Source organism: Anguilla rostrata, chromosome 1 (assembly GCF_018555375.3).
Source record: "Anguilla rostrata isolate EN2019 chromosome 1, ASM1855537v3, whole genome shotgun sequence".
In the NCBI taxonomy this organism is placed as follows: domain Eukaryota; kingdom Metazoa; phylum Chordata; class Actinopteri; order Anguilliformes; family Anguillidae; genus Anguilla; species Anguilla rostrata.
In genome coordinates, this window is record NC_057933.1 from 10,325,830 (window position 1) to 10,342,894 (window position 17,065).

Genomic DNA, 17,065 nt, shown 5'->3' on the forward strand with positions numbered 1-17,065 from the left:
CTCATATAGCCTGCACAATATATTCCAGAAATACATTTTTTATTTGTTAATGGGCCAGTTTCACAGACATATATTAAGCCTAGCCCTCACCTAAATTCAATTTTGAATGGAGGTTTGCCATAAAAAACTCAGAAAAAGTTCCTGGACTATGCTTAATCTGTATCTGTGGAACCTGTCCTATATATTTTTAAATATTCAACGGCGGAGTTTCTGGACTGAAGGAACTGGTCCTGTGGGTTTACTTTCACTCGGTGCGGGAGGACAAACGGACAGTAAGTAGTCACTTCTCTGGCAGGGGTACCTGGGGGTTTTTGGAATTTTTTGGAAATGTCGGTGGAAATGTCCAGAACAGCGACATCAGACAGATTTACTGGAACACTATGCGTCAGCAAGGGAGACGCAAAAGCAGATCGGAGGGGCAATTTTTAGAGAAAATTTCACGCACTTGACAACTATCTCACCCAGTGCACTCAGCCGCTCAACTCAATAATAGGTAAGTATGCTGAATCGGATATGGTCTAAATGTAGTGTACTTAAAATCCCAGGGTGATATTCTTATTTCTGCGGTTTTGCTGAGAATATTCAGGAACATACTTTTCACCCATCATTTTGAGTGTAATAAATATGACGCGCAGCTTCACTGTAAAAATAAAGTGCAGCTTTGCTGACATTTTCCTTCAACAACATCAACAACATGTGAGCATGGCTGCGCCAGGGCATAGCGTCTTACGACACTTCCGCAGTACGGTTGGGAAATATTATGTAAGACATTTGAATACTGCCCATTGCATACTCAACAGTACACAGTATACTTATTATACAGTACAGACAGATGCAGTACTTAGGAAGCTGTTTCGGATGCAGCTGTACGTATATACATGCATACATACATAAATAAGCTGTCGGCTTAACTTATTTTGCGGTTCTGTGCTAACTAATAGGCAGCAGTCTAGATGGTTAGGGAACTAGGATTGTGGGGATTGGGAATATAGATTTTATTCCCAGGTGGGACACAGCCACTGAACCATTGAGCAAGGTAGTTAACCTGGACTGTTTCAGTAAACATCCACGCGTATGCATTGATTATATGTGGAGAATGTGAGTTGCGTAAGTCGCCCTGGATAAGAGCCTCTGCTAAATATCTAAAATACATGTGTAATTATAGAAAAAAGATTGTTTGTGGTTAATTCGAAATCCCCTGTCAGAAGGGAATAAGGTAAAGAAATATTTACATTTGTTCGCTGCTGTAGGTAAAAGTGTCTACTAAGCGATTCTAATGTAATGCAATGTAATACGACAGTTGACTGTAAAGAATGTGATGGTTCAGCTTTGTAATTACATTGTAAGGCCTACTGCGCAATCCTAATGACATCTCTAATGGAGCTCTTATAAAAGTCAGTGGCGTATTGTAGAACAATGCTGTACATCCAATTCATAAGATCATATAGAACATACACTTGTTCTATATGATCCTATGAAAAAAATGCATATGATAATTAACATGCAGCATATTTCAAACTGGATTTACTGGAATGCTATTATTATGATATTTTTGTATTTCATACCTAAAATTATTAGTTTTATATTATTTTATATGATGTTCAAATATACGTTTAATCTCTGGGAAATCATATATATATATATATATATATATATATATATACTGTTTATATCTTACCAAAAATATTTGTGGAGACAAAGTGTTTCAGAAAATAAATTGTCTAAAGGCAGTATGACACACAAACTACTTCCAAAATGAAATAAAGACTCTTAAGGAGGTTGAAGTATGTTGCAATCAATGCAATCTACAAAAGTAGGGTGATGAATCAGCAGATTGAACCCTGGCCTAGTTTGTTGACATTTTACAGCATACTGAATATGAGTAATATTGCTAAAGAATCTGAGTGTTGTTGTAGCTATATATTATTTTTTGCCATAAACACAGCATGATGGATCCAGGACCATAGCCCTACATGCACTCCACACTGTGGGTTACAGGCAGGCAATTTCCACTGTATACATTCATTTCTCGAATGCCATTTTTGTACGACACGCATCATTTCCAACACGCAGTCTATTTCCTAAGCGTGACTGAGGATGTGTCTGCCCCAGGGAGGTTATATTAGTGGAATTACAGCAGATGAAGTCACGTCTGACTCTGGCGGGGAGGTCTAGATAAGTGTCCCCGGTGGATGAGCTTGTGTGACACCGCTCTCTCCATCTTGTGTCCCGGCGATGTGTTTTATTCATGAAGGCCGCGAACACGCAATAGGCGGTGTAATGCAGGTTCACAGTCATGAATGTTTGAGCAGGAATTTCACAGTCTATTTCAGCCGCGTTTGTTACTGAAACAGGGGACAAGAAGGAGGCGCTGGGCCGCTGTGCACGGACCTAAATCCAGCCCGGTAATGCAAACCAACGTAGACAGCGGCTCAACGGATCAGGCTGCGTTTGGGCGCAGTGTGTGCGTTTGTGTGAGCGTTTGTGTACGTGTGTATGTTTATGGAGGAGGGATGTTTGTGTGTGCGCGTGTGTGTGTGTGTCTGTGTGTGTGTGCGTGAGAGAGAGAGAAAGAAGAAGAAACATAAGTGCTTACTTACACATTTGTATGTCCATATGCATATGTGTGTCATCGTGTGGTATATGTGTGAACTCACAGTATGGTGCTCAAAAATTTGTTAAAGGGAGTTAAAGGGAATGTGTGTGTGTGAGAGAGAGAGAGAGAATGAGACAGAGGCAGAGACTGAGACCAAGACGGGGGGAGGGGGTGTTTCTAGGCAACAGACATAAAGAACTTGACACTTGGTGAGGCTTAGGACAGTAGCAATTTTAGCTAGGGCAATAGAATTCATAAAGTTTATAGAATCTGATCACCAGAAATTAAGCCATACATTTCTGCAGATAAACAGTGAATGTGGCAATGTAAAACCAATGTACAAAACACTACACTCATCCAAGACTATCCTGTCACATCAGAATTAACAGCAAGCTTGCAATAATGTAAGGGTTATGCACTGAATTCCTATTGAAGAAGAGCCCGTCAAAAATATTTTTTTTTAAAAAACCACTGCTTGAAGAGGATTCGGGAGGTACAGTAAGGAAATGGGGATCCTCCCAGTTAGTCAGGGGGAAGGGCTGGACCTCGACAGATGTGCACCTGTCCCCCAGGGGTTTCCAGTCCCGCCAAAGATTAATCATTTTCATAAGAGAAAATCATAATTAGAACGGGCCTCGGTTAAGCAATCAAAGATTGGCGTGGTGATGGATAATCAGAAAGCACGTGAGAACGGAGCGGGTCCGCTGCCCCCCCGCCCGCAGCGCGATTGATGGCCCTCTTCCCAAATGCACCCGGAATAAATTTCACCAGCCATTCGCACGGGCGCTGCAGGCAATAGGCCCGGCTGCACATGAATCACGGGCCTAAGTGGAATTCGATGGGAGGGAATGGAACAAAGGGGGGGGCCTCTCCTGTGTGCGGGCAGCCTTGGCATCGCCCTGCAACTCTGAGGCACTGGTGTGCGCTGACTGGTTTGACTGGGCGGCATATGCTGGGGTGAAAAGAGGCGGTTTTATTCATCCCCGTAGTGTTCCGCTACGGGGTCTCCTGATTGGACGGGAGCCGTCGGTTCACGGAGACCTCTCTGTGCTCGAGTCATTTCCAATCTTCCAGACCGCAGCCCTGATTGACTTCTTCAGCCCAAGGTCTCCTGGAGATTAATTATGCACTTATAGCACATTGCGGGATTCTACAAGACGAATGAAGGAGGCGCAATCTACTCCCAGTGTTGACCGAGCAGGTCATAAAGCAAACTCTGCGCGCGACACGGTCTGTTCTCGCCCTTACCATCGGCCCACGTCGCCTGTGTGGCTTGTGGGATATATAAAATGGCGAGCTGTTGTTCTCTTACCTTCGGGCGTGCTTTAACAACACCACAACCTGGAGTTCAGCGCTGCATAAAACACGGCACAGCGGTACAGAAGGAAAATGATCATACACTACGTGTGACTCTGAAATGTGGTTGTGTGGATCGACCTGCTACGGGAGCGGATTCGTTAGATTGTTCCTAAACAATACGCAACACACGTGCATGCCATTCAGAAGGCTGTGCAGGTCACTTCATTGTCACCCGTGATTTGAAATGAATGGTTAAAACTGGTGTGACTGCCTTTCTGTATTTCTCTGACACGAGAAGCCATGATTTTTGGTCGAATTTCAAGCATTAAATACATCAGCCATACAAACATTCAATATTTCATACTTGTCATACATTATGCCCACAAACACATAGACATACTGAGACACGTACACACACACACGCGCACGCACGCACACACACACACACACACACACACACGCACACACACACCCACACACACCACACACACACACACACATACACACACACACACACACACACATACACACACACACACTCATGCACACCGAGCACCGCTGCCTTGTTCAGGACCTCCCCCACCCTGCCTTGGCTACAGCAGCTTAGCAGCTGTTCGCTCTTGTCATGTGACCATAAAACCCTCTTTGGAGGGAGACCAGCTTGCCTACAATTGGGACTGCTAAAGTCTGATACAATTCCCAAAACAGACTTGATGTGAATCACTGTACAAAGCTCTTTTTGGAATTACCAATAATTCATACCATGGTGCATGGTAAAAATAATGGAGATTATTAGGGTTATCACTGTCATTGTTGTTCTTGCAATGTTACATAAATTATGATTTTTGTAAATGATTTTGAACACAAATACATTGCTGCCTATTTACAGCGATGTCTTCCTGTCATTTTAGTGGTCATTGCAGGCTTGTGTCAATGACATCTCCTCTGTCGTGTGATCTTAAAATGATGGATACTTACAACAGAATTATAAGGGAGAACAATGTTCTGTTACCAATGCATATAGCGTTCATTCTGGTTGATTAACATTTTTGACCAAGGTTTTGTCCTGTTCAGCGCCGTAGAATATAAATGAGGTAAGAGCCCAAGATGCTGCCGTTCAGCAAGTTTTGCTTGTGTTTTCCAGCAGCACATTGATCCCAGAATATCATTAGGCCATTTCTTGAAGGTTTCCACAACATCAGCATCCACCTTGGTTGGCTTCTTTTCCTCCTTCTCCCTCACTCACTATGCATTGGGTTTTATTCTGAGGATGCTTGTTCTCTCTAATCTTGGTAAGCGGTAAGAGAAATGTGTTGGGTATCACTGGGGATAGGAGTGTCTCTGTTGCCTGACTGGAGAATTTGCCTGACCATAATCTGAGCATTTGAGATTATTTCAGATTAGGTGGATTCATTTGAGTCTTTTGATGAAGTGAATTTGATGTGAATTTCAAGAAGCTTACAGCGCAAAGTGTCTTGTGGTTGACCCAGTTGGATGTATGCACTACTCAAGACTTTGCAGTCTAATTAACAACTTATATGAGGCATTAGCATTAGGGTTTTTTTTAAGCCAGTGATTTAGAGGGCATTTCTTAAACAGAATATATTAATGCTACAAAACATTAGGCTGCCCTAGTCTGTGTCTATTTCACAACTGATATATGGTGCACTCTTAAGTGCTCAAGTACAGGGACATTTATCATGTTCTTCCTTCCTTCTTTTAATTATAGTTCAAAGAAAGTCAATTAAAGCTTGGAGCAAAGAACTTTACTGTATGTATTACCTGACTAAAGATATGCTCTACAGTTATTCTCGTCCCAAGGCACATTTACATATATGTTTGGCCCGATTTGCAGACTAACAAAGCTTGTTTATGGCCCTGTCAATGTGGTAAAAAAGGAATCTGTTGACACTACACTAAACACCATCGGGACCATTTTTTTTTTTGCAATGACAGGAAAATAAATATTATTTATGAATGAGCTATTTGGGCTTAGGCAAATTTGCAGACTGAGAACTATCGCTTTACAGCATGTTTTAACACAGACGCATACCAGCTATGTATTATCGAAAGAGTATGTCACAGTATTTTATTGTATATGCCTTCCTTCCTCTGCACATACGTGTGCTCGTGTTCCACCCATGTTCTGGTCTACTGGCTGCTGGCCTCATCTGCTGTGCATCAGGCCATGCGCCAACTGTATGGCATGTGTCGGCTCACTCTACAGCAGCAGACAGAAATTCACTGAGGGCCAAAGAAATATGGCGGCGGATGAAATTAAACCTCATTTGACCCGATTACATCACACATCTCATCACTTCACACATTGCTAAGCAGAGCAGACTGTAGATTCAAAAGAAAAATAGACAAATAGACTGCCAGATCTGGAGGAAGAAGAAGCAGGATTACTGAGTTAGCCGGATAACTGTGCCGAGTAAAACCCGGAACAGCTCTTTTTACGTCAGTCCATGTTCCAGATTTGGGAGGGTTCCGGGTTTTACTTAGGGCAGTTATCCAGCTAACACAGTAATTCCCCTTCTTGAAATACCTGCCTGCTATTAACATAAACATCAGTTCAGCATTTATGTCTCCATATGTTATATTCGAATGAAGAAAGAGTTGTTTACAGTAGAATCCCCTTTAAGATGCACTCTGGGGTATTATAGTTAAGACATTGCACTACACAAGAGGCCGTGTGATTCACAAGTTTAACTTTATCTTTGGAGATAAATGGTGCTTGAGAAAGCCAGAGACAGAGACAGAGAGGGAGCGAGTTTGCCGGCGATTAAAAGAGCATGGAAAATCAATGCAGTGGGAGCAGATAAAATCCAGTTTTGAAGTTGAAACACTTAGCACTCAGGCTTCTGTGGAGATTATGTATCTTAAATATCGTTCATGTAATTCAGGGAGGGCAGGAGATATGACAAAGTCTAATATATCAAATCACCAGAAATACGGCCATATATCTAGGAGAATCGAGGAAAATGTTTGTATATAAATGTTTTGTCTGTAGAGGAACAGTGAATTTTGGAAACTATACGGAACCATTTGATGGCTATTAAAGCACAATAAGAAAGAGATAAAATCCAGGCTCCCGTTACTCCTTCAAGGTTTTTAAATTAGAAATATCATTAACGTACCTGAGAAACTCATATATACGCAATATCATTTTCCCAGAGTCCCCCCCCCCCCGACCCCCGACCCCCGCACATCAGACTGAATTTAGAGCGTGCTGAATGGCGTTCTGCTTGAGTTGTCTGCAGGTGATTACAGCGCTCCAGAGTGCCCTGTGTCTTCGGGGCTGGCTCTAATCCCATTAGACAGCCGTCACCTTTGTGGCTGATTAAGGCACGTTGTTCGTTGATTTTTATCTGCCGCCAAATGGCGCGGAACGTACATGTTTATCAAGAGCGAACAAGATCGACCCGCCTCGTCCACTTGCCAGAGATAACAGCCGGAGCAGCACGCAGGTGAAGCCTCGGAAATTACAGACGGACGCGCTGCACGGGACGAGGGCTAATGGATCGTTTCCTTTCAAATTTCCTGTGAAATGAACCTCTACTGGAGTACAGAAGAGCTGCTCACCTTCACAGCTACTTATCGCCCTTGGGCCAAGGTCACAGGCTCTCAGAAGGTCATGAAAAGTATATTGCAGACAATGGAGATGAGAAACCTTGTTGTTTCCACTGAAAACCAGCTACATAATTAATTTTTCTGGACTTTTTTTTTTCCTGTTATCGATCCAAACATTTTCAACACATCATTTTCAAAAGGCCATTATGGTTACAGACAGACTTCTAATTTCCTGTGTGCCCTCCTCCTTCTAGGAAAGTGTCACATGGTATTGAAGCTCTTTGTGTCTTGATGATGACATGATATCTATGCTTCCTCACACCTGCCCTTTAGTTTCTGCCCCAATCTGAAATGAGGATATGCAACCGTTCTTCAGCCAGTTTGCAACCTTGAAACAATGCAACACCTTTCATTATAAAAGGGGTTTGTGCTCTTTTGAGTGGGAAATGTTCTCTGTTCCCCAATACAAAAAGAGCTCAGCCAACAATCATTTTATTTTCACCCAAGGAAAAAGTCAAGCATATTCTCATTACCATTTTAGAGAAATTAAATATTAGTGCTCTGATGCATTAGATATAGTCACCACCTATTGAAAGATATACAGTGTCTTGTTTAATGTGTAAATTATGTGTGAAATATTATATCACATGAAAGACCCTTCCCTGTATCCTGAGTGGCAGCAGTGTGAGACTTGACTCAACATTTACAGAAAACCCAAAGAGTCCTAAGCTTTCAGTGAAACATAATTCCCAAAAGCCTCGCATGGAGAGATGCATTTTAATACAGAAACAAAGGAAATCACTTTTTTCACTGCAATTAACGGGGATTATCTCTCGATTACTTTTGTATCTTGGCGCAAATCGGTTTGAGATGGGATGATTGCATCTGATTTGATGCAAAACCACTCAAAAGTTAAGGTGCAGTAAGAATAATTGTGCCCAGTGGTGGCAGACCGGGCGAGATAAATGCAATCATATCCTCATAATCCAGCGGCGTATTAAAATTGGTCTCAAGAATTAATCTGGCCGCATCTTGGTTCTCGCTGGTGATTACTGGCTATGGCTGACTCACCCATCCCGGTGATTGGCACATCACATGGCATGAAGATCCTTTCTCACCGCTCCAAGAGGTGTAATGCAGGTACTTCGGTGTCGGTTGAGGACAGGGGCGGGGCGTTTTGAGATCAGCGAATGGCCTGGAATCTATATTTCCTCTGCGGGGTGCATCGTGTATGCATTTACGCACTTGTGTATCAACTCTTATAAAAATCAACATTTATCATTTTGTTTCAGAAGATGTAATAAGATGTAGTAGGTAAGAATTCTCCACACTGTGCAACCAGACAAATTCATTTGCCTCTGGCTTATAAGATCAAAAGACCTGTGCATAATTGAAAAATATATATATTTGCTTTCACTTTTTAATGCCACAAAATCAGAATAAAAAATATACTACCCTGTAGCAAAACTTTTCCCTTCGGATGATTAAAACCAACAAAGATGTCATAATCAGAAAAGAGAGGGCCAATAATATCTTATAGAGTATTTCCTTCTGCTGTTGTGTTTCTGTATATGTGACAGACTAATATAGTTGTCACCTCTTGCCACAAATAGGCTACACACATAATACAAACCTCATAAGATAAACTGATCCTACTTCACCTACTTATCCCAGGGTTCAACACAATTCACCCATGACACATTCTATTAACCCAAACACAGCATTGGATTCATGTTTTGAAACAATTTAAATAAGGTACATGTTAAAGAGGATAAACAGCACTGTCTCACCATAGACTCCTGCAGATACACAGCCCAAAGCTAGGGTCATTACACCACACACGGTCCAAGCAATTAAATAATTGCCTGAAATTAATGATATCAGATCTGTTCTGTATTTTCATTTGGGATTGTGATGTAATGGTTTTTCTTTCTCTGTGGCTTTTGCATGTAACACAGTGAGTGTCAGTATTGTACTAGTTCTCAGAATGCTGTGGTCTTAAAGAGCAATGGGATACAATTTTACCAGACAATATGCATGTTGTGTGGGAGAAACATGCAGGCTTTCTGGGCAGAGTTCTAAAGAACACCAACAGCAAACATTCTGTCAGGTTCACTATCAGCTCATATTCATAATCCAAAACAGAAGCATGAATAAAAATCCATCTAATTAAAATTAAGCATGAAATTAAAATAAGGAAATGTGAGCTCTGTGTAGTAGTTATGAAATTCTACTTTTTACAAAGCTTTTCAGATGACAAACAATTGTTTTTCCTTATAACATATATAATATTATGATGTATATAATTTTTTTTACACGTATACCCCGTTACATTGTTAATATTTTATTATTTGGATCTTGTAGATCACATCACATCTAGTTGTAGTAAAATTATCCCTCCATATTGTGTCCCTCTCAAGATGCAGCTATCCTTCTATTTAAAAAAATGTCTATACCAGTGCAGCCAGTGTATTCCCAAGGGGCACCAGGATTTCTGCATAAAGGTCAACGCGTGGGATTAGGCTGACCTCAGTGTCTCTTTCCCTCCCCCACCGCTGCCAACTTCCAAGACCGTTTTACAAATTGAATTCCGAGCAGGTCTACGCACCTACAAAGGTGTCCGTCTTGGGTGCGGATATGATTTTGATTTTCTGTGAACATCCTCAGCTCAACCTTCCTCAGTTCTGTATTTCAGAGCCCCTCGCCTGGCGTGGCTGCTGCCAGAGGCTCATAAATAATGGATCAGCAGCCAGCTGCATTTTTCAGCGTTGCGAGCTTGTGCCTGTCCTTCTTTTGACAACCGCAATGCTGCCCGAGTTGAAGTATATATCTCGGGTCTAAAGCAAAGAAAATTAAAAAGTTAAAAAAAGAAAAAGTACAAGGAATGTGGATTTGATTTTGGCAGTAACACACAAACAGATCAATAACAGTTCCTGCAGGCATATTTATACCTGCATACATTACAAAAAAATTGCTGGCATGATAATTATTAATTATTATATTCTTGAGTGACAACTGTGACCGTTCCAAACCGGTTAACAAGATAATAATGATAATTACTCTGCTGGCACCACACTCACAGACCACCACCTTATTTATCTCGTACAGGATCAGCCTTGCCATGTTTCATTCCAGGGGCGATGCATGCTGGGTGACAATCCTACTTATTACACCAACACAGCGTACTGCATGGTGTTGACAGAGTTACAATCAAATAATTGAACCATCATGACTGATCGTCTTCTGAGTTCTAATCAAATAATTAAACCATTACGACTGATAATCCGATTCTGTGACGATTTCTTTTACAGCACCTATACATTTTAACAGAATAGTTTGCCAGTGAAAAAATGACAAAATAATGTAACTAAAAAAACATTGAGCCTGTGGTATTCTAAAGGTGATATTAATGTGGACAGAAAGCACATCACTATCAGACAGGTCATTTTGTTTAATGAAAATAAATATATCAAATGCATATTGTTATTGCTGTTATTTGTTGCATAGGGTTTATCCTCTACTGTGGGAAGATGTATCTATTGGACCATACAGTAAAATCAGCTACACATAAAGCATTGTGATAAATTTACTCATGTTAAAATGATGCTTAATGCTAACCTCTCTATATTGAACTGTAGATGTCCATACTAAATAGTGAAACAACTTTATTGTTTTAACTTTTAGTCTTGATTATTGTGCATGGTATTTCAAGCTATGTTATGTTCTTTGGTAGCATAAGATCATTCAATGCTGATTAAATGACTTTAAACGTGTTTGGTTTGTTCATGTTTTAGCTTCTTGACCTTTGTAATATGTATTTCTTCCCAAATACACAGGTAAAGTAAACATTTCTCAATATCACAAACCACAAATGACTACGTTATTTATAGTTAATCAACAACTTCAACAATCAGCAAATATATATATATATATATATATATATATATATATATATATATCATGGCAGAAAATTATTAAACCACAGTTCTGTAAATAACTGCAGAGGCTCCATAAATAGATTCTTATTATTTGAGAGGCTTGATTTAATTCACAGTACTTCTTCCAGATTAAATCCATCCATGTAACATATATACAGGAAGACTGCTTCCAGCTGGAGGCTTGGTTTTTTTAACAAAAACATTTTGCATTATGCAGCACATATTTTGTGCTTGGCCCTAGCTCTTGTTTGAAGTCCAGTACAAATATAACTGATTATTGAGTTGCAATCATAAAAAAAAAAACATTGAAATATAGCAAACAGAGATGTTCATTATTGTGAATGTTATTATCCAGCTCTCACAGATTTTCAGATAAGTTTTTTTTTCTTAAATATATACATACATTATTAATCAATGAACAGGCCGTAATGTGTAAAAATGGTAAATCGTAAATACGTACATTTTATGACTGATGATCCTAAAGAACGTTCAGTGTAACTGTATCCTTACAAATAGTTGTGCTCATCCATTGCATTTATTTACAGTTTTGTCAGTGTAATCCCCTGGATTAATGATTACAATACAGCCTGAGTGTCTTATCTTTTTGTAATTTGTTTAATTAGTTTTGAATCAAAAACTGAGAGAGAGAGAAAGAGGGACAGAGAGAGAGAGAGAGGGAGAGAGAGGGAGAGAGATAATACAGGTACCATGTAATATTTAACCAAGCCTCCTAACGCTGAAATGATGTAAAATGCACCACAGCATGCATAATTGCATTCATACATAACCCAATAATTTTGGCATTTAAAAGTAGCCATGAAAATATGGAAATGAATATTGCAGGAGTATAGAACAGCATAGGAATAAAAAACTCTGTCATACAAGAACCATGTACACTCTGTCTGCATTCAGAAACATGTAGTAAATTGTATAGTAAAAAGCTCTTTTAATACTCTTTCATTTTTTTCTCAGGTGCCGTATATGCTGAACAGTGGGGAATGTAATTGTATCTAGACCTTATTTTAGTTCTCATGAAATTCATAGCATTATATGAGCAGATAGGGAGAGAAAGAGAGAGGGAGGGAGGGAGGGAGAGAGAGAGAAAGACAGGGAGGGAGATAGAGATAGAGAGAGAGAGAGAGCATCAAGTGACAGAGCATTGCACCATTGCACCATTGGAGAAAGCAGACAAGCGGTTCTTTTTTTTTCCTTTTTTTTTTTTTGTTTAGGAGAAAATTCATGTCCCAACTGAGTTTGAGATTGATGCGTTAGTCTTGCTATTTGATTTTCTTGCAGGTTGCCGAGTCATCTTAGCAAACGCCCCTCACAGCCCTCCCCCAGAAGTGATCCAGGATGGGCAGCCCCCGAAGCCTAGTTTTCCGTGCGGGCGGGGCGCTCTGCAGTTTTTTGGTGACCTTCACAGAGTGCGGATGCCATTCGCCTCCACTGGAGATGCGCCGCACCTGCTACTGAGCACAGGAAGTGGGTACGGAGAAAAAAAGGGGCCGACTCCCAAATAGATGCGGCATCGAGTTGGAGCCCCTGCAGTGGATGCTTCTGAAACGACCCGTCCGGCATCTGTTAGCTCATGGCAGTGTGGCAAATCTACAATGTCAGCAAAACAGACAGCCAGAGAAGAGTCTGAAGTTTCAGATCATTTCTATCAGGGCAGGCAAATTTACCTTAAGCACATAGACGCATGCCATATCGAAACACCCTCTTTATTTAACGGGCATAGCCATATTGCTCCTGTTACTAACAAGACCAGAAATCATAAGTTGAGCTAGTTGTGGATTTTTAAAAAAATAAGATCTGAATAACAAGGTGGATATGAGGGAAAATATCTAGTGTTAATTAAATTCTTACAGAGTAAAGACTTTAATTAACCGAGTCCGATAGGGAGCAAGTATACTCTGTAAGAGTTGATTTAACCCTGAGCATTTTGCTATGTACAGTAGTTTGGGTTGTGACATTGAACTCAAGGTGCATAAACAGGTCTACATTAATATGACATTTCCTTAGTTACCAGAAGCACTTTCAGTTTCACAGTTTCCATGTAAAGAACTTGCCCTTTAATTTAACTAAAAGTATTGCACTTCACACAGCTCTCGTGTACATTAATTTCATTTTTATTTTTGGAAAGAAAAACTTTCTTAGTTTTTGTCTTGATTACATTGACAATTTAAATCATCACTGGAAAAACTATAGCACCAGAGTGGGCAGGTATTGCCCATACTTTAATTTAAAGTCAAAACTTGTGCTATCAGGAATTGTTTTCCATATTTGCCTTGAATAAACAGATTTCCCTCAAGTGTATAAAAAGATGAGGAATTATTTTTCCTCCCTCATATATCTGTAAAACAGAGGTGTGCGTGTGAGAGAGACAGAGAGAGAGGGAGTAAGAGAGAGAGAGAGAGAGAAAATTTAAGATAGCGTTTTCCTTTAAATCACAACAAATACAATTAAAGCAAAATTAGGGCAGCATTTAGCATAATCCAAGCAGGGAATTAGCTTAATGATGAAGAGTATATTATAGTCATATATTTATATGTACGTATATATTTATATATATGTTTATGTACAAGTATGGCACTTCATTACACGAAAGCAAGAAAACACTTTTCACAAATGAGAGCATTTTTGGTGTATAATAAATTAAGGATGTCACAGACGTTAGCGTTTGCAGCAAATCCACCCGATACTGTTTTGCAATTCGGTTATATAGCAATGGAATGATTACATACGTTAAGGTCAGTGGTGCGAACACAGGCAACAAAAACATGTAGAATGCTAATGTATTTGAACTGGGTCGATCCATAGTCCGAATTGATTTATATATTTATATATAAATCTGAAGTATAGATTGTATTTCAAACATAACTAATGTGTATTGTGTCGCTTGAATAGAATGATGTGTAAAATCGGTGGAAAAGGTCTAAAAAACACCGTCAACAGCACATATTGGGAATGTATGGCTCCCCATGTTCACAACTTAGTGCAATCAGTATTTACTCTTCAAGTTCCTAGATCGGTTGTGTAGCCTACAGCGAGTAAGTACGTGAACACCTTCATGTGCGTTCTATTTAGCGTTTTCCAGAGTATAAATGTTACTAAAAAGTTGCATCAGTGCAATATAACAAATAAGTCGAACAAACGTGCAACGCACATTTGTTTATAGTCTAAAAATAAAAAAAAAGAAATAAAAACAAGAACAAAAAACAAACAAAGGAAAAAAAACGAATGGATAAAAATACATCCACTCGCCTAATTCATGAAACGTATCTGGCGAGTGATATTGTCCATTACATTATAATTTTCGTATTATCTCTGTACATCATACACAGTCTCATTGGTGGTTCTGTGCTACACATACGCGGAGTCACTTGACTGAGTGCGTCCGAAATTCGGAACACTCATTCTGGGCAAGTCTTTATTCCTAATTTCATAAATGGACTTCCTCCTCGCCTGCACGCCTCTTACCGCCGTTTTGATTTTCCTCCATCCCAAATGATTGAGTTCCGCTAAATTCAGCACCACGCAAAACCCACTGACCGCAAACATGAAGACCAAAAACACGGTCTTCTCCGTTGGTCTGGAAACATAGCACTCGACATCTTTTATGCAGGGGTATCGATCACACTCGTACACGGAGGGCACGTTGAATCCGTAAAGGAAATATTGACCCACTAAGAACCCAATCTCCAGGGCGTTTCTGAAAACCACTTGGATGATGTAAAATCTGGAGATGCCTTCCTGCCGCCTCATTTTTGACTTAGTAGTTCTCATGGCCGAATTTGGTATCTCTTTGACTTCCAAACAGTCAGGCTCGGCTTCTTTGGTTGAGTTTTCCGTGTTTTGAAGTACTCCATTTACAATTGTGTTTTTAATCTTTTTGCTGTCATCGCGCTTCAGTGGATCCTGGTCCTTATCCAACGTCAGAAACACGGTGGAATATTTGCGCTCCTTTTTTGCAGACTGATGGACGGAGTAAGTAATAAAACAGAGGCTTGGGGTGCACACCATAATGATCTGAAACACCCAGTATCGGATGTGGGAGATCGGGAATGCCTTGTCGTAGCATGCCTGGTTGCAACCAGGCTGTAATGTATTGCACACGAACATGGTTTGCTCGTCATCATAGACTGTCTCTCCAACTATCGCTACGATTAGAATCCGGAAGATCACCACCACCGTTAATAGGATCCTAAAATCAAACAAACAATAAAAAGCAAACAATCATACGGTAAATACATGTGTATTGGTTTTATGTTTCGCTTTGATATGGTTTGAAACCAGAGACAACTTAAAACATTTCAGCTGGGAGCTGTCCGGTGCTGAACACAACAGCTCGAGTTTACATTGCATTGGTTGTAGGCTACCAGCACAATACTAATATGTTGTCATGTTAAATATTTCAAAGTGTTACTCGTATTATTTTTGAAATGTGGATGTCATTAACAACAATCAGACCGTTTGGGAATCCTGTGTGTCAGAATTATGTATTATGTTGAAACTCGCTTTGTCTATGTGAATTTCACAGAACACGAATACAATGAAATTCACATAAATTAACAGATCAAGCAATAACCCCGTCTTCGGATGTGTCCGCCGTTTTTCCACACAACAGGCAGCATCGTTTTTTGACTTTCTACACCAGTTCTTAAATAAATATAGTTTGTACTTTATGTAATTTTAGACACTTTCCTCTTACCTTCCTATCATAGTGGAGTGCTGCTGGACAGCAGCCTCCAACAGCCGCTCTAGGATGGTCCATTCCCCCATTTCTGTTCATCCGGAGACGAGAGCACACAGCACTCTGCACGAATTCCTATGAAATGTTATTATTTCCTGTTTTACTCTCCAGAGGTTCCGATTTTATCTGGCAAATGCATTGATCACGAGAGCTGCGGCTGCCCCCTTCTGCTCCGCGTCTCTGTTAGAAGCTCACTCGACGATCCCACACTTTTGCTTGTCTTCGAGTCTGAAGTGCTGATTAGTATAAGCCCTCCTATTTTCGATCTTCAGATCAGGTTGATGGGTCGTGCGGTGTCTGGGTGGAGGGAGGTTGGATTTAATGTCTTGCCAGCGCTAATCCCCCTTTAAGTAGTCTCCTCTTGCGTCACGCACAGACAGGTTGGTGGAGAGCGGCCAGAGTACCAGGATTTCTCATTTTCATTATTCTCCAAATATATACACGAACCGAGATTAATCTGTAATAAAATGATTGGTGTTAAGCTCAATGCGCCAGGGGTGTTTCTGGTTTACAACACACAGAAATTACTGAGTCAGGCAGAATCATATCCGATTTCGATGAAACCGATTAAACTCAGTTGAGAAGTGTGGTTGCACGCGCGATGTGTCCTAAGGCTACGGGTCAAGATGTGGTGTCACGAATTTATTTGAGCGACTTCTAAAATAGTTACTTGTTGCCCGCAATGTAATGATCACGATCCGGCTTTCGCATAACAGATGTTCTTGATTACGCGTGTGACTACGTAGTCTATGCTTGTGCATCGTACCATGCTACTGTTTTGTAGCAAGCACCCATATCGTAATAGGTGTGCTCTGACAAAGCGAAAAGTGCTATCCCGAGCTACTAATCGCTTTACGGGGTTGCCTGTGAATATTCAAAAATAGCAACAAATTATCTGGCTCCGCC

General features: G+C 40.4%; 1 protein-coding gene across 2 annotated transcripts; it reads right to left on the reverse strand.

Moving 5' to 3' along the window:
* Window positions 1-11,483: 11,483 nt before the first annotated feature.
* On the reverse strand, window positions 11,484-16,828 carry LOC135247745 (gap junction delta-2 protein). 2 transcript variants are annotated; one of them, XM_064321548.1, is made up of 3 exons: window positions 16,118-16,828; window positions 14,887-15,610; window positions 11,484-13,011 (listed from the first exon to the last, which is right to left on the reverse strand). In XM_064321548.1, the coding sequence occupies exons 1-3, from the start codon at window positions 16,186-16,188 to the stop codon at window positions 12,988-12,990; spliced, it is 819 nt and encodes a 272-aa protein (XP_064177618.1). In that variant the 5' UTR covers window positions 16,189-16,828; the 3' UTR covers window positions 11,484-12,987. The 2 variants fall into 2 exon arrangements, with proteins under 2 accessions (XP_064177618.1, XP_064177611.1); XM_064321541.1 differs by having other exon boundaries at window positions 11,484-15,610; window positions 16,118-16,826.
* Window positions 16,829-17,065: the final 237 nt, after the last annotated feature.

What these genes read in the sequence shown, in the direction of transcription:
- LOC135247745 (XM_064321541.1), bottom strand. Translation starts at nt 16,188, where the DNA reads ATGGGGGAATGGACCATCCTAGAGCGGCTGTTGGAGGCTGCTGTCCAG. An exon ending in CACTCCACTATGATAGGAAG is followed by an intron (nt 15,611 to 16,117) that starts GTAAGAGGAAAG and finishes GTTTGATTTTAG; the next exon opens with GATCCTATTAACGGTGGTGG.